This window comes from Centroberyx affinis, unplaced genomic scaffold, assembly GCF_046629955.1.
Source record: "Centroberyx affinis isolate AG114_WGS23_722 - 3 ecotype Tasmania unplaced genomic scaffold, CSIRO-AGI_Caff_v1 ptg002753l_1, whole genome shotgun sequence".
Taxonomy (NCBI): Eukaryota; Metazoa; Chordata; class Actinopteri; order Beryciformes; family Berycidae; genus Centroberyx; species Centroberyx affinis.
In genome coordinates, this window is record NW_027280916.1 from 82,501 (window position 1) to 104,966 (window position 22,466).

The 22,466-nt window shown below is 41.3% G+C and overlaps 1 protein-coding gene across 1 annotated transcript in view; it reads left to right on the forward strand.

Annotated features, from left to right (window-relative positions):
- Window positions 1-22,466, forward strand: part of grin3a (glutamate receptor, ionotropic, N-methyl-D-aspartate 3A) — a gene marked incomplete at its 3' end in the record, with an annotated part of 46,670 nt that overhangs the window by 6,877 nt on the left and 17,327 nt on the right. Inside the window, exon 2 of the mRNA XM_071535714.1 lies at window positions 6,268-7,046. Within this exon, the coding sequence (XP_071391815.1) occupies window positions 6,268-7,046 (779 nt within the window). The remainder of the gene's footprint in view (window positions 1-6,267; window positions 7,047-22,466) is intronic.

Consider the following 22,466-nt stretch of genomic DNA (forward strand, 5'->3'; position numbering starts at 1 on the left):
GTTGTGGGAGAACAAATGTGTCGAGGCATGAAAATATGCACTTCAGCTATTCACATTATCTGATTTACAGCTGGAGGTGGCGTGTATGAAATATGAAATATGTGCAGACCGTGCAGAAGTGCATCATTAGGTATAACCTAGTAAAATTTTCCAGATGAAGGTAACATATGTACAGATGGGATTCTGGACTGTGGAATATGCAAATGTGTGCTGTTACCATTTATCACATAGAAGATACTGCATGTAAAGGAATAGGTATCTCAGTCGTGTGCATGAACACAGATAAGAATTTTTCAAGCAGGCAGAGGGAAGAAGCATATGTATTGAAATTGGTAACATGCTGCGGTGGAAAACATACTCAAATCCTTTACTTAAGTAAAAGTAGCAATACCATAATGGAAAAATACTTAATTGAAAGTAAAAGTCCTGCATTTAAAATTTTACTTAAAGTATAGAAGTATTAGCAGTAAAATCTACTGAAGTATGAAAAGTAAAAGTCCTCGTTCTTTTAGAGTGTTAAATTATTGAAGCATGAACCTGTAAGAAGTATTTTAATGTTGTCGGTCTAACTGCTCCATATACTGTTGGGGAGTTTAAACTCTTAACAATGCAACATATTTTATGAGCTTATCGTATGTTTTGCGTGTAAAACCTTATTCTGCAAAGTAACTAGTAACTCCAGCCGTCAGATAAATGTAGAGGAGGAAAAAGAAGAAGATTTCCCTCTGAAATGTAGTGGAGGAAAAGTTATATAGTCTCACGAATTGGAAATAGCACCTCAAAATTGTACTTAAGTATATTAACTGAGTAAATGTACTTAGTTACTTTCCACCTCTGTGCAGAAATACACCCAGAGTGTGTGGATAACTAACTATCAGCCCCTTCAGATGCCTGCTCAAATATCAAATATCCGAGGCGGTACAGGCTGAATCCTCAAGGCTGAACTGCACAAAGATGATCAATAGACAGCGAGCAACAAAATCAAAGAAAACACGGCCGCACAAACTTCCACCAGCGGCGGTACTTTGCTAAACACTTAACACACTGCATCTGTAAATTTATTTTCTTGAATTGATTCAATACAAAGTGAATTGACCTCAACTCTGGCAGGGGGCTTAAGACAATCAATGGACAGGATTAACCGCTGTTGCTGCTTAGATTTCTGTGGAATCGTATGTAATTATGTGGCATTGATTTTTCTTTGAATCTCAGAGTGTGGAGAGGGAAGAAAATCACTTTTGCCTTGTTTTTTGTCACAGGAATATTTGCACTGAGAAGAACAACAACAACAACACACACACACACACACACACACACACACACATCAGGCCTGTGCCGATATGAAAATCTCATAGTAGGATTATTCAGAATTATCTCGATATACGATATTATCTTGATAACTGTTAAAAAAAATGAGAATTTTAAAAACAGCAATGTAATATGCTTCAATGACTTAAAAACTAATTTATCATACCAATCACAAGACATTTCTCTTTTTTAAACATGTTTTAATGTAAGACTTTATAACATATGTAAATTATTTATGTAAAATATTGTACTTTTGGGTTTGTTATTCAGCCGATATAACAATACCGGTTATTGTCCCATCCCTAATACGCATACACACATTCTAAGCCTGGATTTTCTTTCTTTTACTATATGTACTATGGATGAATTAACACTGTGTATATACTGTACATCAATATACAGTCTATGTAAATGAACCTGTAGATTAAGCTGATTAAGGCAAACATTGCAGTAAATCTGTGATTATGTCCTCAGCAGCAATCCAGGGATAATAGATGAAAGACGGCACTTTGCTGACTCTGGAGGAGTTAATGGAATTGTCCCTTGTGCCTTAATAAATAAGTTTGGTGGTGACATAAGGAGGCCAAACGGATGAAGGGCTAACAGCTATGAGCGGGCCTGTGTGGAGTTCGGGGCTGGGGCCACTGGGATTTCTCACTGTGGAAGCAACAATAGTCAGACCCTCCAGGAATTTACAATTTTGCAAGATTCGCAAGATATCCCATTTTGCCAAATCAACAGTTCTCTGTAAAATATTGCAAGGGCATGCTGTTTGACAGTTCCCCATTATGTTTTCCCCACAGAAAACCTCTTTAATCTTATAAGAAATTACCAGAATCCCAATTTTAATACATTTCCACAATTTTACCACAATGAATCATCTAATCAAAGACCAGATCAATAAGCAAATCATTACAACTTAGTGTGACTCGTCCACCGGCTTGTGATTTTGCCAGTCCCTGCACTTTTACCACAAGTAAAGGAGAATGTTGCGGGTTTCTCGGCATAAAAACCCACAGCAAGCACATTTTTGGCTCGGGAAATCACAGAAAAACTCCAAATTGTTGGGAGAGAGGACAGTGATAAAAGAGATGGGATTTGCTGTGCATCGAAAGCAGTAGATCTCTTTCCTTATATGAGACAGTGGGCAGTGAGTCCTTGTGATTTTCTTTTTACATGGGGAACAAAGAGAGGGTTCCAGATTTAGAGGGATCACAGTGTGTGTGTGTGTGTGTGTGGGGGGGGGGGGGTGTGGGTGTGGGTGTGTGTGGACATGATGCAGAAGTGCTGCAGCTGAGAACAAATCCCTGACCCTCCAGGGGGATGAGAGAGGGGGTGAGAGTCGGGACGCCCCGCGGACCGAATTACCATTCCTCACCCTGAAACAGAGGAGCTCTTGCCTTTCACTTTTTGAATTTGCATGATTATTCATAGCGGTCTGGTCAAACCAATCCACAGCTGACGTACTTTCTCACCCCGACTGATTGGTTGGCGTTAGTTGTCTGTTATTAAAATCTTTGACCAATCACAATAGTAAAGCAGATTGACGTAACCTGGAAATGCCTCAGAGCAACAACAGTCGGTGTTCACTTCCCAGTTTTTGATCAGCTGATTGTTCCTGTTTTAATTCATCGATGCCATTAAGTTTTTTAAGGACTGACGAAATCGCTAAATCTAGCTTGGTATCATCCAACTCCTATGGTGGTTGTTGCCGCTCCGTAACGCTCGTCATAAGTAGGTTTGTCCCGCCTACATCGACCATCCAGTCAAATTAACTGCCGGTGGATAGGCTTGGTCCAGACCGCTATGAATCATCGTGCAAATTAAAAAAGTGCTAAAGACTGCGATTCATGGGGGCTGGACACCAGGCAAGAGGAGGTCCAGATCTGAAATAAAACATGCATTATTGCTCCTGTCTGTGTTTCTCTTGCAGCAATAATCTATCCCCGTATCCAATCAGCAGATTATGGAGATGAATAATGATTGTCCAATTTGCATGCGTAATAAGTGATGGGTAAAGTGATTAATGAGATAAATGAAAAAAAATAAATGAACCAATAGTTTGGTCTAATGGACTTTTAGTGCAAAGCTTGTGTAAAAGTTGTAGGATCAATTAAACATTAGAATTGCTGAGGGCCTTTGAAGTGTGTGTGTGTGTGTGTGTGTGGTGTGTGTGTGGTGTGTGTGTGTGTGGTGTGTGTGTGTGTGTGTGCGTGCGAACGAGCAAGGTACACAAAAGTGGATTTGGCAGCTCATGATCACTAAACATCCTCTAAAAAAACTTTTCATCAGCTTAGTATTCCTTGATTTTTTTTGCAGTTTGATGTATTTCATTTAGTAATATATTCAGATGAAACAGGAGAAGCACATACAACTGACCCTAGTTGATTTCACCTTTAAATATTGGTGAGAAGATTACGTCAAATTTGAAAAATATCTGTGAACTTGTGGTTAAGCATAAGCCTGTAAAGGTGTTTTGTATGCATAGTGCAGGTGTGCCCAGGTCTGATCAGGACTGAGAATGGTTTAGAGGGAGATAACAGAATTTATTGTTGTTCCCTTCTGAAGGTGCTATAGGCCTAATTTAAATCATCGGTGACAGAAAGTGCCCGCTTACTACTCCAATAGCAAACCTGCAGCCTTTACTCCCTCACTACTGAGCTAGGCTTCTGCAAGCGCTCACCCACTTATATAAAACAAGCGGTGGTTGTGTGAGATTCTGTGTATTTGAAAATGACGACATCATGGTGCATGCTCACACCATAATGTGTGTAGATGTAAATGTAAATAATATCTGTCAGGATCTATACATTTGGTAAAGGTAATGCAGAAATAGGTTTTTGATATTTCAAGCTTCTCATTTTGATATATGGCATGAACATTTGACATTTGCTGGATGCTAGTATTAGTACATTAGGACATTTGCTGGATACTAGTATTTGTAAGTAAGTAAGTAAGTGAGTAAGTAAGTCAGGTTTATTTATATAGATACACCTTTATATATACACCTTTCACAGAGCAAAGTCACAAAGTGTTTTACAAGAGCAAAATAGTTAAAATAAGACCAGGTTACAATAAAAAACAATAAAACAAAAGACATAAAATCACAGAATTACAGACACAGGGGCTAAACAAAGGCCAGTCTGAACAGATGATGAGTATGTGTCACTAACTGACTAACTGACTGACTGACTGACTGACTGACTAATTGACTGATTGATTGACAAACTGACTGACTGACTGACTGACTGACTGACTGACTGACTCCCCATTGTTGAAACGCGCATGCACGACTTTCCCATACATAGGTGCACCGCCTATGTGGCGCACTGCTACAATATCGCCACAGCTGCCACAAAAATCAATCAATGTATGGTCAATATACAGAAATTGATCTAAATCTCTCTAATGCGCCTGATGTGTACATCATGGCACGTCTGTCATTTGGCGATGCACCAGCCAGCAGATCAGTAGAACTTGAACTCAATCCAACAGAGTCTCCTGTTGTGAAAATGAAAGGGAAACTTTACGTTCCACAATTCGCTCCAAACTCACCTGTGTTAGTAACGGGATTTGCAGTAACACTTTTTTAATCGGAGATGTGTCAAACTGCTCAACACTCGGATAGAGAGTTAACATGAGTGCAGTGCAGAGACTGGCATATTGTCCCTGTTTACCATTGGATTCTCCTGGACACTGCTGTCACTGTAGGAAAGGACAAGTAATGAATCCTATTGAAATTAAAATGTTTCACTTCCTGACAGACAGTGTTCCCCACAGGCGGCATTCCCGGTCCGGCTGATCTAGGTTTGCCGAGTGTAACTTGTTAGCATGTGTGGCCCCAGTGGGAATCAAACCCTTGAACCCTTGCTCTACTGATTGATCTATCTGGCCCTTCATCAATCAGTTGATGAATTCATGAATCATGAATCACAACTGCGGCTTAGATTTCGTTGAGAGGGAAACATGAGTGTCTGAGAGCCTTTTGCATTGTGTTTCTTTGGGTTAAGTCTGTCCATACAAGATGTCCGTATACCCACACGCATAAAGATACACTGTATTCCTCATGATGTGTATAATGATATTCATGGGAGCAGGTGAGGCAGTGGAGGCTGAAATCCATTATGTTCAACAGACTGTGTTTGTTCTTAAGGAACAAATTGAGTTCTAAGATAGGGAGTAATTCTACTGCCGGATTTTTTTTAACCAGTCTCTCTTTCTTTCTTTCTTTCTTTCTTTCTTTCTTTCAACCCATATCTTCCCATACTGTCTGCCCCATCATCTCCTACTACATTTATCTCTCTCAATCTCTCAATTTTCTTTCTCTCTCCTTCATCTACTTCTCCTCCTCCGCCTTCTTCTTTCCCCTTTTACCCCGCTCTGCTCCCTCATCCTGCCATCCTCTCTTCTCTCCACCATCTCTCTTCTTCCTTACCCTTGCACAACCTCATCTCCTTCACTGTCTATCCCTCTTTTTGCCTTCTTTTCTTCTCTCCCCTCTCATTTTATCCTCCTATCTCTCTCTCTCTGAACTCCCTGAAATCCAACTCATCCTCACTAACCCTCTCTCCTCCACTCATCGCTGCTTTTTTCCCACTCCCACCACCCTTAAATTTCCCACCTTTACCACCTTTTTCCGCTCCTACTCTTTCTTATCTATCCCATCTTCTCCAATTCCCTTCCCTGCCTTCTCTCCCCATCACTCTTCCATCCCTCTCTTACTTCCCCTAAATCTTCCTCACCTATCTCCTCTCTCCCACTCTTTCCTCTCTCCTCTTTCCCAAACACATCTCATTCTCACCTCACCCTCTCTGTTTCTCCATCTCCCCCTTTCACCCTCCTCACCACTCCTTTCTAAGCTCCTGCTCTTTCTCTCTCTCTCTCCAAAATACACCTCACCCCTCCTCCCCCCACCACATCTGCTACATCCCTTTTTCCCCAAATTCCCTCTCCTCATAGAATCCCCTCCATTTCCAAATGGCCATGCGGACGGTGGAGGCCCCCCCGTCCCGGCTCCTCTACTCGCTGCTGATGATGAATGGCTGGTGGGACATCAGCGTTCTGCTCTGCCAGGAATGGGACATCGCTGACTTCCTCGTCCTCATCAAGAACAACACCCGCTTCCACCTGGGGACGCTGGTCAACCTGACCGCCGCCGCCGCGTCTTCGCCGCCGTCTTCATCGTCGTTATCGTCCTCGGCGGTGGCGTCACCAGGGGTCGCGACGGGAGCAGAGGCATCATCGTCATCATCGTTGTCTTCGTCGTCTTTACCCTATTTCTCCTCCGCTGCCTCATCCTCTGCTGCTTCCTCCTCCTCCTCGTCCTCGTCCTCTTCCTCCTCTAAATCGGACCAGCAGCAGGCTCTCATGCGGCACCTCGAGGCCCTGAGAGAACCCGCGACCACGACGGGGGTGGTGACCTTTGGGTGCGAGATCCGCGAGGTGCGTCGCCTCTGGACGCTGGCCACCCGGATGCTGCTCCCAGACTTCCACTGGGTCCTGGGGGACAGCCAGAACGTGGCTGAGCTGAGAACAGAGGGTCTGCCCCTGGGGCTCCTGGCCCACGGGGTGATGGGCTCCCCGACTCTGGATCACTACGTCCAGGACGCTCTTGAGCTGGTGGCGCGGGCCGTGGGCGCCGCCGCCCAAGAGGATCCGGCCCTGGCGCTCATACCTGGGACTACCAACTGTATGGATGTACAGCAGAGTAACGCCAGCTCCGGGAGGTACTTATCAAGGTATGGAATCACATGGAAGCTAAAGTGGTTATGTCTTGCACCAACACAGTCACACAAAATGTCGTGAAATGACCACAAACTCTGAGATAATATGTCGTGTTGTGAATTGGACACACTATTTTCACATGTTCGTCAGTTAAAGCAAGTAAAAAACTTCAGTTAAGGCTAGGGTTAAGGTTAGGCAACTAAAACAACCTAAATCAGGGTTAGGGTTAGGTTTATGCAACTAATACTTAGGGTTAGGGTTTAGGGTTAGGTTGGTTGTGTGTAGATGTTTACCCAGAGCTCTGACCGCAACTGATTCAAAGAACAGAAAGGCTTTTTATCAGAGCTATCCAGGTTTGGCACTGGCCATCCACCGTAAATAGACTGCACCTCGCTCGCTAACCCTAACCTTTAGGGTTAGGCTCAGGGTTAGGGTTAGGCAACAAAAAAAAATAGTTAAAGTTAACTAAAGTTAATTATGTGTTACAAATTAAGCAAAGAATACATTCCTCCACCACTAATTAGATTATGTGACGACAGCACAAATTGGAAACACATTTTCACCTGTTCATCACATGAAAAGATTAGCAACCTGTTAAATTTAGGGAGGTAAATCTTGGCTAAGGTTATGTTTAGGCAAGTAAAACAATTAGGTCATTGGGTAAGGTTTTGGTCAGGCATAAAAAAAAAAGAAAAACTGAAAATGAAAACTACTCCACTCAAAGTAGAAACTGAACCCAGCTCGTCAGAGTTGAAGATACATGTACCCCCCCCCCCCCCCCCCCCCCCCCCCCGACATCCACACCTTTACTTTCCTCCACACTATTTCAATGTCAAACTACTTCCCGTTTCTAGTCGTGTCTCCCTCATTTAATCCTTTCAAGGTGGGGAAACAGATTTCTCTCACTTTTTTGTGCACCAAGCACGTTATTTGCATTTTAAGACATCATTTCACAAAATTGGCTGCTTGCACACAGACACACACACACACACACACGCATGCAGGTGTTCAGACAGTGTGTATAGCTGCTACTTCAGTCTCTCCCACTTTGTCACAGAAACACACATAATTCATACACACACGCACACAAGCACAAATACACACACAAGCACGTAGAGCATTATAGCACACAGAGCATCATAACTGCAGTGTTGTGGTGGAAGGATAACCTGTGATGAATTGCGTTCAGCAGCGGCACCGTAATCTGCAGCTGATGCACTCTACTTTCATATATCGCAGAGATATGAGCAACGAGAGTGTGTGATCACACACCACTGCATTACAATTAGAGTCTGACCTTTTCCCACTGAGATCCTCCTCAAAACACCTGAATCAGCAGAACGAACGTTTCCAAGTAGCTCTCCGGGAAGGGAATTATTTGAACAGGTTGAACTCAGAGGGCTGGAAGAGAACGGCTGCCTTTTACTGCTGTTTGCATTCCCTTTGTTCGCTTGAAGCTGCTTCTGTTGGGGTCGGTTGGCCTGCCAGTGTGTGACAGACTGTAGAACAAAGATCAGGTGTCACAGGACATTTTTTTTTACCTGGATTACAATCGCCGAACCTTTCCAAACCTAAATATGTAAACGGGGGGGGGGGGGGATTTACCTGTGAAGAGGTTCAGTTTCCCATGTTGGATACCTGGTTTAATATAAACTGTCATACACTCTGGGGATTTGGTTTATTCAGCCACATGCCTGGCCCAGGGAAGTCTAAGGGTATTGGATAGTAATATTTGATAAAGATAACAGGGGTTGCAGGGAAAATAGGAAAGGCAGGTTTATATGTAACCCGCAAAGATAAAGAAACGTTATTCTCTCCCAGAAATGTTATTCCCCGTCTTCGTAAAGCCTCGGGGCTGTTTGGATCGGCCATTTTCATTCACTCTGCAGGGATTAATAGATGTTGACTTATTGTTCTTTTTCCACTTATTGCATGTCGCTCTGGATATGAGCGTTGGCTATATGTTCAGACTAAATACATTTTTTCAGTTTCATTCTGAAATGAGGCAGCCACCGTGGGGAAAATGTTACGAAATGGAAAGTGGAAGAAAGTTCTGTGACACAGTGTGAGTGTTTACATGCAGACTAGGTATGTTAATGATTAATCGATAATCGATTAATCGCCGTCAAGAATTTGATTGATCAATCAGAATCAGAATCAGAATCAGAATAGAGTTTATTGCCAAGTAAGTTTTCACAGTACAAGGAATTTGCTTTGGCATGGAGGTGCATACAATAACATAAAAATAATAAAATAAAATAAAATAATAATAATACAATTAAAAATGTAATAAAAAATATAATAAGAAATAAGAAATAAAAATATGTACAAATATATATGTGCAATATAACAATATAACTGTTTTTTTTTTCCAAGTGAATGAAATGTACAGTTTGTACAGGTATGTGCAAAATTTTTTCCAAGAATGTGCAAAGGTATGGGGGGGGGGGATAAGGGACTGTGTCAGTGGGGGTCCCGGGCCTTGTTGATGAGGCCAGCTGCAGACGGGAAGAAACTGTTCTTGTGGCGTGAGGTTTTGGTCCTGATGGACCGCAGCCTCCTACCAGAGGGGAGTGTTTCAAATAGTTTGTGTCCAAGCATATATTAACTGATTAATCAACAATGTAGGCTATGTACTATTTCTCATTTTCTGCTGAAATGATTTACCACCATGAGGGCACAATTTAACTTCACCGCTTATACAGAGGAAGAAGAAAGCCAAGCAAGCGGGTGAAAAGTCCAGTGAAGGAGAATTACACCTAAAAAGACAACAGTATTCATTGTAAACATTGTAATACAATGTTGAAATACAGCACGTCTACAAGCACAATGACCGAATTAATGCAGGAAGATCTTTTTAGTTTTGCTTGGTTGACTAACTTGTTGAGTAGGCCTAAAGACAGGTGTAAAAACACACATTTTGTATTTTCTGTTTTCTATGTCAAAAGATAATGATTCATCGATTAATTGGTCGTTAAAGTGACTGACGGTCGCTTAAGGAAATTGATTAAAATTTGCGTCCCTAATGCACACCAATAAATGGGAATAATCAGGTTATGGCAATAATTTGATTGACGCGTTTCCATGCACGTAATGTGATAAAGGAAAATGAGAATACCCCGGTTTACATGATTCATAGTTGGATTTCTTTCCTTAAGGAAGTTAAGTAAAACTCTTAACTTCCTGCCAGTTGTGTAGGATTTTGAACGTAGCTTATTTGGTCAGGGTCAGGACAGGACCTGACATATGGTCAGGTTTCTGTCTCATTACTTACTATACTGTACGCTCTTACTGCTTCTGGAGACGCTGTTCTCTATCGGTTTTGTTTGCTCTCGTACAGATGTAAAAATCTGAAAGAAATCAGACTAAGGGTAAACGTGTGTGGAATAATTGTAAAGATTGGTCAAACACCTAGCTGTGTTAATGGGGTTTCTCATAATGCGATAACAGCTTTTATCCGATTAAGGAAATGGCACCATGCTGTTTACATGAACACTTGAATAATCTGGGAATTGTCTATGATCGGTTTATTAGTGTGAATGTAAACACGCTGGGTGTTGTTGGAGTGGAAAGACTAGCGTTGGAGAAGCCAGTTTGTTACCAGAAGGATGCAGGTTCAAATCCCTGGACTGCCTGGGAAATCTCCTCATTGCCCAGTCTTCCCTTGAGCAAGGCACCTCATCACCTGATGCTGTAGTAGAGCTGTTCAATGGTCAGCATTATAAGACGGTGGGCTGGTCCTGTGTGTGTGAGTGTGCATGTGTGTGTGTGTGTGTGTCCTGTGTAGTCAGGCACTGACAAAACATCAGTGGAATAGGTTTAAATGAGGAGCACATGATTATTCTTATCTTAAAAAACAATCTTTGTGCTTCTGAGGTTGTTTGAACGTCTGGCATATGAAATCAAATGCACCTTAAGTTATTCAAATTGTTGAGATCTTTTTCTTTTAGCTTAGGTTTGTCTCAGCATTGTCGGAAAGTTAAGCTTAGAGGATCTGCTCTGGTGTTGTACTAATGATTATCACCAGTAATGCAACTTGTTGGATTACCCAGTTCTAGTGATGCAAACTGGTTAGTTTCAGTTACTTTTGGATTACTTTGCCTCCAGAACTCAGAAATTGTGTCTACAATCTAACAATTGTCATGTTTTTCCTTTCAAAGATGTATATAAGTAACTCAACATAGTCACTTATTTTTTCAAGAGTATCTTTAGTCTGATTGTGATTGAGTGAGTGATTGAGAAACCGAGCCATAACAGTGTTTGATCCCCACAACAGGGGTGTGTGTGTCCATCAATATCTGTGTCTCCTGTTGAATGTCCTGTACACTTCAATGCAATCACTGTAAGTCACTCTGGATAAGTGTCAGCTAAAAGCCCCAAATTGTAAATTATTATACAATTTGTTCATTTCAGCCAAGCAATCTGATCGGTCAAAGAGACGTTCCAATCATGCTGATCATTTTTGATGATTTCAACAAATCTATTCTGCCAAAACGTCAATGAAAAACCGTTGGACGAACGGTCCAAACTTTAGTCCCGCCCATAAAGGCGCTGATTGGCTCAATTGTTTGTCCGAGCGAGAACAAGCCGTTGAGGAGGGAAACACCAGACTCTCTGAATCACTCCACAAAATCTGGAGTCTGGAACCAGGCTATATTGCATCATCGTTGTAGCCATAATCATGGTAAAGAACATTCTCCTGGATGTTATTCATATATTAATGCCTTTTCCAGCAAACCGTAATGATCTACATTTTTTTTCACATGCACACATTAAATATTTAATAGTCCCATTTGCCCAAACATCTGCTCTTACGTGAATCACCTTGATTTACCTTTGTAGCAACAGCTGAAGAACGGTCTGGCTGAAGCTATTTGTCAACAAGGAGTAAAGGCAGAGAGCTAAACATTCAGAGCGTTTCTTCCATCAGTCACAATATTCCAGGACAGTTCACAGAAATATATATATGTAGGGTTCAAGGGGTGAAGAAAGCCTGAGGGAGAGTGAGATGCAAGAGGCAAGTTGAGGGTTTGGCGAAGGGGTGCAGCCGAGGAAACTGATATCCCCGCATTAAAGTTTCTGCAAGTCAGACGAGATATTTTGAAACCAATTTTGAGCTTATTTTGCCTCGGGGCTGTTGGCCATTTAGACCCAGGAGAAGTGCCTAGGTACAGACACAGTTCAATACTGTTCTAAAAACAATAATAATAATATTGTTCTTATTCTTATTAAGTCTGAGTGCTGCTGGCAATCAGGGGATAAGAAAGAGGAGGCTGCAGGCAAATTACGGATAATATTGAAAAAAAGATACAAACATGTTTGAATGGGAAAGTGAAATGTATTTGTGCTTAGAGACAAATGAGACTTTACACAACTTGATAATAGATAATGATGATAATGATAATAATTCTACATGATAGCAGTAAGGTGTATGTTGCAGAAAATATTAATTTTAACAAATCTTTTAATTTTGAAATTAATCTTAAAATTGAACCAAATGAAGATATATGCCAGCGGTGTGATATATTTTCACTTGTTTATAAAATTCAGTTTATTTTAAGACATTTCAGTAATCAAGTGGTATTAACTTAATGTAAGGCAGAGTGACAGTAAATAAAGGTAGGTGGTATAAGAAGATCCCTAAACTGGAAAGATGTTAAAGCAGGTGCATCCTGTGAAAGGATCTGCCATGTTCAATACATCCATGTGTATAATTTGGGCCAACAGACATTCGTCTCACTTTTCAACAGATGGAACACGACATAATGCCTTAACATATGTTCTTATTGCTACACAGTCTCAAAATTTTGTGAAATGAGCACAAACTGAAATGCAGATTATGTGTTGTAGACACAAATCCACCGCAAATTGGAACATGTGACAACAGCAGGAATTGGACTCAACATGTTCACCTGTTCATCGTGTGAAAAGGTTCGCTAACAGTTAAGTTTCGGCAAGTAAAACGATTTGATTAAGGTCACGGTTATGGTTTTGGTCACTGTTAAAGGATAAGGCCGGTGTTTTTTAATGTATTGCTTACCGTCAACAAATCCTATGAAAATAACAAAATCAGCAATGATTTTGTTTTGCCAGCAAGTCTCGTCCATGTAGCCGGTGCCCAATGCAGCCATGTCCCAGCAGCCATAGAACTCCATTGTATTAAAAAAAATGATTAAAAACATGTCAAAGAGCCATGCCATTGCTCTGGGCAGCATATTTCATCATCGCGATGCACCGGGCCGGCCGACTTTTTCCTCAAACAACTTAATAAGCCGGCTGTAAAGACGTTTGTCATCTCAGGAAAGTAGTTCCGTAGCACCGAAAATAGTCCCCGGCGTAATGAAGAATTTGTTCCCATTTGAATTTGATTTGGTAATAACTACAACAGCCTGACTTTTCGTGGTAACAGTTAGCGATTTTTAAAATGTAAGCTATGTCTTTGTGAGCTGTATTTCAAGGTTTTTAGCTTACAATTGGAGCCAATGACTTCTGGGTTGACGGCTAAAAACGGAACGTGGGAAGTCGGAAAGTAACGGGAGTAGAGCAAACGCATTGTTGATTTTGTTATTTTCATAGTATTTGTTGACGGTAAGAAATGTAAAACACCAGCTGTATCCTTTAAATAAGGAAAACTTGCGCTATAAATGAAAACTTCACTCACAGTAGAAAACTGTCTCCGCCCATCCACCTCTCCGACCTCCACAACTTTCATTTCTACTGCACTTTTTCAACTTCTTCCTGTTTCTAGTCGTCGTCTCCACCTAATCCTTTTGTGGTGAAGAAACGTTTTACTTTCACTTTTGGTGCACAGATCATTCATTTGTTTTATAACACATTGTGCTCATTTGACAAAGGCTGTGTTATTAACATTGTGTTGAAAAGGAAAACAAATGTGTGTTGTTCCAAATACAGATGGGTTGAACATCACATAGTCCTTTTTAGGCTGTGGAGTACAAGCACAGAAAAGGAGTGAAGAGTTGTTTAAAAGATTTATACCACACTCCTTAGATCATATTTCTTTTCATAGCACTTCTGTATCACTTCCCTTGACCCTTGCACATCTTACTTTTGGTCACTTGTAATGTTGTGATGTAGGAATTAAAGCTTATTCTAAGTCGCTCTAGATAAAAACGACTGTTAAATGCCTAAAATGTAAAATGTTAACAGATGCTGATAATGGCCTTAGGGATGTGGCATGGGGAAGTGTTTGGGAAGACAGAGGAATGTCAGAATGAAAAGCTGAGGTAGGAGTTGATATGAAATCGAACGTTGGATAAAAGTTTGACTCTGACCCTGCAGAGAGAGAAGCAGGTGTTGAAAGGAGGAGCTGCCAAACAGAAAGACGTTTGTCATCAAACAAAGCAATGAAGGTGAAATGGAGGCGACAGGAGGAGGTCGCAGTTTATCTCCTCCATGTTGTGGTGAACAAATCCACTAGCACCCACTGTCTAGGTGCTCGGGTGGAGGGGCGGAGGGGTGGGGGGGTGTGTATATGCATGATAGTAGTGCAACCTGATCTCACACAAATACGTGAAATGAACATGACTTGCTAACATCAAATTATCATATTTTCATAGGATTTGTTGACGGTAAGAAATGCATTAAAAAACACCAGCCTTATCCTTTATTCTTTTCTTATTTCACCCAAACCCTAACCCCAACCCTTACAAAACCTTAACTAAGTTGTTTTAGTTGCCTAAACTTAACCATAACCTTAATCCTAACCTTAACCAAAGTTGTTTTACCAAACTTAACCTCTAGCCAACCTTTAGCTGAAAATGCCATGTCTAATGTGCTTTTGCCACAGAATCAAATTTGTGTTTTTGTCACAGAATCAAATTTGTTGTGGAGGAAAGTAATTTTCACATAATTTGTGTCCACAGCACGTAAATCTGCGTTCAGAGTTCATGCTCATTTCACAACTTGTTATGAGATCATGTTGTAGCAGTGAGTGAACCTACACTGACTCTAAAAAACCAATATTGATTATGACATCGGCTCTAATTTTTATTACCGTGACCACCGCGATAACTGCCGATTTGTTGGGAGGCTGAATAACAAACTCAAACACACATCACAGCCCCGGGGAAGCCCTCTAATCCTCTGCCAGGGAGTGAACAGCGGAGCAGAGGAAGTGTCCGTGTAAACATACAAACACAGTCATGGAAGCCGGGGATAGTTGGGCTGCGAGTGATAAATCAGCTTCACCATCCCCGTCAAATCCTCCTCCTCAGGTTTTCACCTTAATTGTTGGGATAATATTGCATATCGAGATCTGCCAAGATAATCGTAGTATTAAATGTTAATATCAGTGTTGTATCTAAGAGAATGCGTTTACTTAGCCACTACAGTTAGAAAAGCACCAAGCTGCTTCCTGGTGTGTGGATGATCAGCCACCAGCCTAGAGCCGGCTGTGTGACTGCAAGGCCTAAACAGAGAATACCATAATTCATGTAAGCAGAGCACATGGCAAAAAGCGTAACACACAAACAAATAAACTGAGTCATTCCTATGTTCCCAGGGTCCTATGTTCCCCAGGCTTAGGGTTAGGGTTAGAGACCTTCAAAATCAAATAAAATGATAACCATTGGTTTTGTTGTGTTTATATAGCTGTTTAAAGCCTTGTTCCAATAAAAAAAAACTGAAATATTTTAACTTGAAGTGGGTCAAATTTGACCCGAACACAATAGGAGGGTCAATGTGTGTTAACAGAATATTGAACTAGGGAACATAGGATCCTGAGAACATAGATACGCTCCCCAAATAAACAAACCAACCAACCAGTAAACACACAGAGCCTGATTCTTATAGAGGTGCTACGATGCATGCACCTAATAAAAAGCGTATAAATTATAAACTGTGACCACCAAAAGGCAATAAAAAAAAAAAAGCATCAGTGCAATTGAAAAACAATTATATTTCCAGGACAATATTATTATGTGTTGTAGTCCTAGGAACTGAAGCAGGTTTAAATTATGTTGAGAAAGTGAGGGAATATTATGGGGGGGGTAAACTGAGTTCAGGTGGGTCTAACTTCCACTACCTTCCTGCTGTTTTGAACTATCTTTGTTTCTACAATCTCTCCAAGGTCAGGCTGTCTGAAGGCTGAATGACATCTTGTCACAGAGAAGAAATGTTTGTCAAACAGAGACAGGGGAGGAAAATTGACTGCAGGCGTTAAAAGAAAATAAGATTAAAAGACTGAAAACAAGATTAACACTAGAAAGGCCAAGCTGCCATCAATTGACGGCTGTTTTTAAATTTACAGCTGAAATATGTTATCTTTCAAAATGTCCCTCCACGACTTTTCTTAGACCCACTTTCTGTACAAGATGTTTTCTAAATCATGCAAGGAAGTCGTCTAATAAATATTTACCCCCTTCAGCTGACAGCTTCTTGGCCTTTTCTTAGATCCCCCAGATCTCTTGGCTTTTCTAGTATTAAATCTCTTATTATTTTAGATGCATTTCGTGCAGTGAGGGGGTTGCCATTGATTTTATGTTTGACTGGACAGATGCGTTACCAGGTGCAAGGTGGATGAGCTGACCTGAAGGGAACCGTTGTCACCAGAAAAGTGTTAAAGACAGAGAACGTGTGACAGATAAGCTGCAGAGGCACAATAGTGTTTCTCTAGCTGGAGGTCGAGGCTTCTCCAGGGAATCGCAAGATGATTACACAAGATTATTAATACACAAATAACTATCATGTTTAGGTCTGTAATCATCTGTGTCAAATGTGTTTTGTCTGTCTGAAATAATGAATATTTGTGGCCTTTAGGCTTGCTCCAGTAATTAATGAGAAGAAACAACCATGAAAGGGGGAGAAAAATAATCTGGAGTCTCATGGCTCATCATTGTCTGCATATATATCCAGATTTGGGTGTTTTGCACGTTGGCATCCATTTGCTTTATGGAATGCCAGACATAAAGAACAAACATAAGAACTCAGATCACCAGGCGGAGGTGCAGAAAGAGCACGGAGACGCCGTTAACGGAGGAAGTGATGAACACAGACAGCAAATGGCAGATGTAATGACAGGGGCGGGAGTTATGGGTGCAGCAGAATCCCTGACCAAGCAATCAACCGGCCACAAGGAGGAAGAGCTGACAGACTGTAGAGGTGTTTGTCATGCGGCGACCGTAACACCTCAGAGGAGGAGGTGGCAGGCAGGTGGAGGAGGCAGGTGAGGGAGCAGTGGAAGCCGCCGGTCATGCAGTCGCTAACCTTAGTTTAGTTTACTGTATTCGCACCAGTGATAAAACACAAAGACACACACAATGATAACTCACACATAGTTTATTTGTGAGTTATAGTGTTTACCTACATTTTCAAGGTAATGGAAATCTTGATGATATAAGTTGATAGAATTCGTTATATTAAGTATTGCCAGCCTGAAGTGAGTTGTATAAAGAGTTCCTTCAAGAAAATACAAAGCCAATATTTTAATTTCACACTACATAACTGAAACTAACATAACATAACAGTAGGGCGCTATGCATATGCGGATTTGTAGTTTTTGCTGGTAACTGTTGAGAGAGTCATCAGTGTAAGTTTTACTCATACATATTAATGTTATTTTTTTATATATATGTCTTATGTTTATGTTTAAGTTTGCCATTTGTGTTGACTTTAATGTTTAATGTATGTTTTTAAATGTGGACCCCAGGAAGACTAGCTGTGCTTTAGGGCAAAGCTAATGGGGATCCTAACAAATACACAAATAAACATAACATAACCTAACCCTAACTCCTGACTTTCCCCGAGGGGATCAGTAAAGTGCCATCTTATCTTATCTTATCTTGTCTTATCTTATCTTATCTTATCTTATCTTATCTTATCTTATCTTATCTCATCTTATCTTATCTTATCTTATCTTATCTTATCTTAAACTTAGTAGGGACTGGTTTGTTTAGTTTTAGTTTAGTGTATTCACACAGTGATAAAACACAAAAGCAAAGTGATCAAAACACATTAACACATTAAATACAATGATAAAAGCTCAGAAAGATGAGACACAAATGACTATTTTGTGCAGGTGAGACAAAATCCCCCCAAGGATTTTTAAAAAAATATCTCAAAACAAAGAAAAAAGAGAACAAGCAATCAAGATGATAAGAATAGACACATCTGAAATGGATGAGAGAATATAAATGATGAAAGCACACAACAGGGTAGAAAATAGTAGAACAACAGAACATGCATAAAATAACATTTGGCCAGACATTTGGCCAGCTGTTCTCCCCCAGGCTGTGTGATAAAACCAGAGAACAGGTGCCAGGTACAAGGGGACACCGAATGTGAAATGGATGAGAGCGGTGCTGGGGGAAATGGAGATAAAAATAGGAAGTGATATGAGGGAGAATGAGGGGGAGTGGCATGCTCCTCATTAACAAATCGTGCTAAAACTGCACTAGTCAAGATTTTTATTTGAAAATCCACCTGTCTTATCAGCCTAAATCACAAAATGGGGCTGCCACAGAGAAGAGTGTCCCATTTCCACTAATTGAGACCTTTTATGTTCCCTCTATTTGCCCAAATGTTCCTCTGCTGTCAGGTTTGGTCTCTCCTCCTCCACAGGAAGAGATGAATCCAGACTTGAGAGTGAAATCCAAACTGTCTCCTAAACAGCAGTGAGCAGCACTCCGTCCAGAGAAAGCTGGACTCACCAACGTTAGATCTTCTCCTCTCTCGTCTCTTTGGTATAAAACATCACAGCCGCTTGGTGAACGTGAGTGAGCTATGTGACGTTCACTGACCTCACTGCTCAGGATTTCTGGGTGTTTTGAGTGTAAATTTTTAACAGTTAGCCGACCACTCGCTGCCATTTGGAGCTGCCAACATGCAAAGCTGCCTAATGTAGCGTTAAATCTTACACTAAAAACATTTCTGAATGCATCTCAATTATTTTGGGAGAAAGTGAGCTACAGCATTACTTTACAACAGGAAACATGCGAATTGACATGCGAGTACCAACATAGAGACAAGTAAAGAGAGATGGTATTTGTTCGGAGACGGACAGGGAGATTGACCAGGGAGGAGGGATTGTTCAAAGACCATTTATAATTGAAACCTTGTGTCTAATAGTGATATTGCAGTGTTATGTATGTATGTATGTATGTATGTATGCATGTGCAAGTAGGCAGTGTTTTCTTCATATTAATTTAACAACCCCCTCCTCACTTCCCCTTGTTTGAAATTGCACCCCACAGCTAGAAAAATTTAAAAACAATGAACATTTATAATCTGGCTTTATTGCTCTGTAGGGTTGAGCAGCATCTGAATAATATTGCATGCACCAGGGTATTTGAAAATGCCCAAGATGCCATGTTCAGTACATTTACCCACTGGTTAATTCAGGTTGGCAGCACTTAATATAATGAATGCTATCATTTTTTATCATGAAGATTTCCATTACCTTGAGAAAATGTAGGTAAACACTATAAGTCACAAATAAACTGGTGGGTGAAATGAGTTTAGGTGATTTTTTGCCCTCCTCTGCACCCCTGGTTTTGGGGTCTATGCACCACCTTTGAATATCCAACCAGCAAAAAAGATGCAGATTCAGTTTTGGCGGGATAACCCATGTTTTTGTCTAGGTCTGACCGGTGGATGGCCTGGAGATATTTCAGAATGTGTTAAAATAACACATTCTGAAATATCTCAAAGAAATACATTATCTTTCAACACATTGCACATTATTTACATTTACATTGTAGCTATTAGGCTGCACTCTTACCCAGGGAAACTTAGAATGAGTACAACAGTAGAATAAACTTCAGTTCTTAGATCACCAGCATTACAACCTACCAATACTAAGTAGGGCTTGTGTGACAGTCACTGTGCCCTGACAAAGTGCTAGAAAAAGAAAAAAAAATAAGGACATATGGGAGTGGTAGAAGGCAATTTTTATTTTTAATGAGACTAAATTAGAACCATTAGAGGATGAAGAAGTGAGAGAGAGCGGATATGATTCAGTGGATAGAGGCTAACGTGAGATACATCTTGAAAAGATGAGGTTTCAGCCTACGACAGAAGATGAGAAGTAACTATCTGCTGGTCAGAGTAAAAAATTAGATGGTTAGTCCACCATCCAGGAGCCAGAAGGGAGAAGAGGTGAGACTTTGTGGAGTGACGTTCAATAGCCCCAACATGTAGCGAACAGGACGTTTTAAAGGAAACAGAAGTGTGTTGAATGTTCTGCTGCAAAGCGTTTGTTACGGGTTGTTATTGCAGCGGCTGAGAGGAAATATTTACAATCATTTATGCTGGATGAAATTACTTATGACAAACATGGTTCTTTATGTCCTCGATTGCTACATAAATTGTGCTGCAGGCAAAGCACTTGTGATTGTGAAGCCATGGTGCGCTGATGACTGTTTCCAATCAGCTGTTTATATACGTACGTCACTGCTTATTTGGGGTTACAGCCCACACACACCTACAAAACGGGATCAAACGCACCTCAAAGGCCATTGCAAAACGCTTCACGAGCAAACATATCGTTCAACCCAGAAAATGTTTTGCACAGTACCAAAATGATGCAAGCTTTGAATGAGGCCCAGGTCAGTGTGGGGAAGGGAGAGCTAAGTGGCCTGGATTTATAGAGGTGTAGGACTGCACCATGGTCTGGAGGTACGGGCCTGTAGGACTGGACCATAGTGCTGAGGTTTGGAGGTGTGGTACTGGAACATGGTTGGTCTGGAGGTATGGGGGTGTAGGATTGGACCATGGACCATGGTCTGGAGGTACGGGGGTGTAGGACTGGACCATAGTGCTGAGGTTTGGAGGTGTAGTACTGGAACATGGTTGGTCTGGAGGTATGGCAGTGTAGGACTGGACCATGGACCATGGTCTGGAGGTACGGGGGTGTAGGACTGGACCATGGTCCCGAGGTATGGGGGTGTAGGACTGCACCATGGTGTTGAGGTTTGGGGATGTAGGACTGGACCATGGTCTGGAGGTATGGGGGAGTAGGACTGCACCATGGTCTGGAGGTATGGGGGTGCAGTACTGGACCATGGTCTGGAGGTACGGGGGTGTAGGACTGGACCATGGTCTGGAGGTACGGGGGTGTAGGACTGGACCATAGTCTGGAGGTACAGGGGTGTAGGACTGGACAATGGTCTGGAGGTACGGGGTATAGGACTGGATGGTTTGGCAGCCACACTCAGAAACTGGACATAATTATTGATGGATAGATTTCTGTTTTGGAGCGTCAACATGGGGGACTTGGCAGAAGTACAGTAAGGAGAAAACATGCAACAAGGAGTTGTGCTACTTCATAGAGTGCTACTAGCAGTGCTACTTCATAGAAACAAGAAAAAACAGACTATACAGTATAAATTCAATAAGAAACTGACCCGGAAAACCTGCAGTCATCCCAATGTTACACCAGGCTTTCTCTTTTATCTTTGTTTCTGTAATCCTTTGATGAGTCATACAACAACAGGATGGAGTACACTGTATTAACTATCGCCTCCTCCAAGGTCTCAGTGTTCTCCAAAACAAACCCAACACTACCTCACTTCTAATTGGCCAAATAGATGGCGACGAATCCATCCACACAAAAAAAGTTCAACTGGGTTCAACTTTCTGTCCATCAAAATGGATGGAAACCTGACAGAGACAGACAGTTCTGTCTCTTTGAAAATGAACTGAAATGAATGACCAGCCGTTATGTGTTTTAGAGGCACATGCTGTGTTATTTCAAAACATATGTTTGTGCTTAACAACATCATTAAAGGCCCAGTCTGTAATTGCAGGCACCTGTTGTTTAACTAGTGTTGTCTAAGTGCTGCCTTTGTTTACATAGGGATTTATTGGATTCAAAACTGTGAGCTTTTGGACAGAATGTTTTTGACAGGTAAATCTCCTCAAGAACACGTTAATATACACAAAATTGTGACATTTATATGAATTTACCCAAAGTAACTCCAAATTGCCTTCATCCTAGATAGTGTGAAAGTTGGAAAGGAACAACACAGCCTACGTTATTCCAACATATCTCTTTTTAGAGTGTATCTACACACTGCTGGCCAGACATTAAGCCATTAAGCCAGAGAGAGAGAGGAGCTGATAAGGTTTGCCCACCAGACTGAGAAAGCTGTAGGAGGAGAGTTACCGGGGAGGTGGCAAAAGATGTGATAACAAAGGAGAGAGAGAGAGGGGGGGAGAGAGAGAGAGAGAGAGAGAGAGAGAGAGAGAGACAGAGAGATTGATTGTCAGTTGGTATAATGGTGACCCCTGAAGCTGCAGATACACCGATGACCTACAGGGGGCAAGAGTCCTGTCTTAACAGATAAGATACTGCCAGGACACATTTCAACGGCTTATCTTATTCAGGCTTTTTCCACCATAGACAATTCTTCTTGATAGGAATCTCTTTAAAGTGATATGTGGCCAGCAGAGCCAAGTATAATGCCCTGAATGCGCTG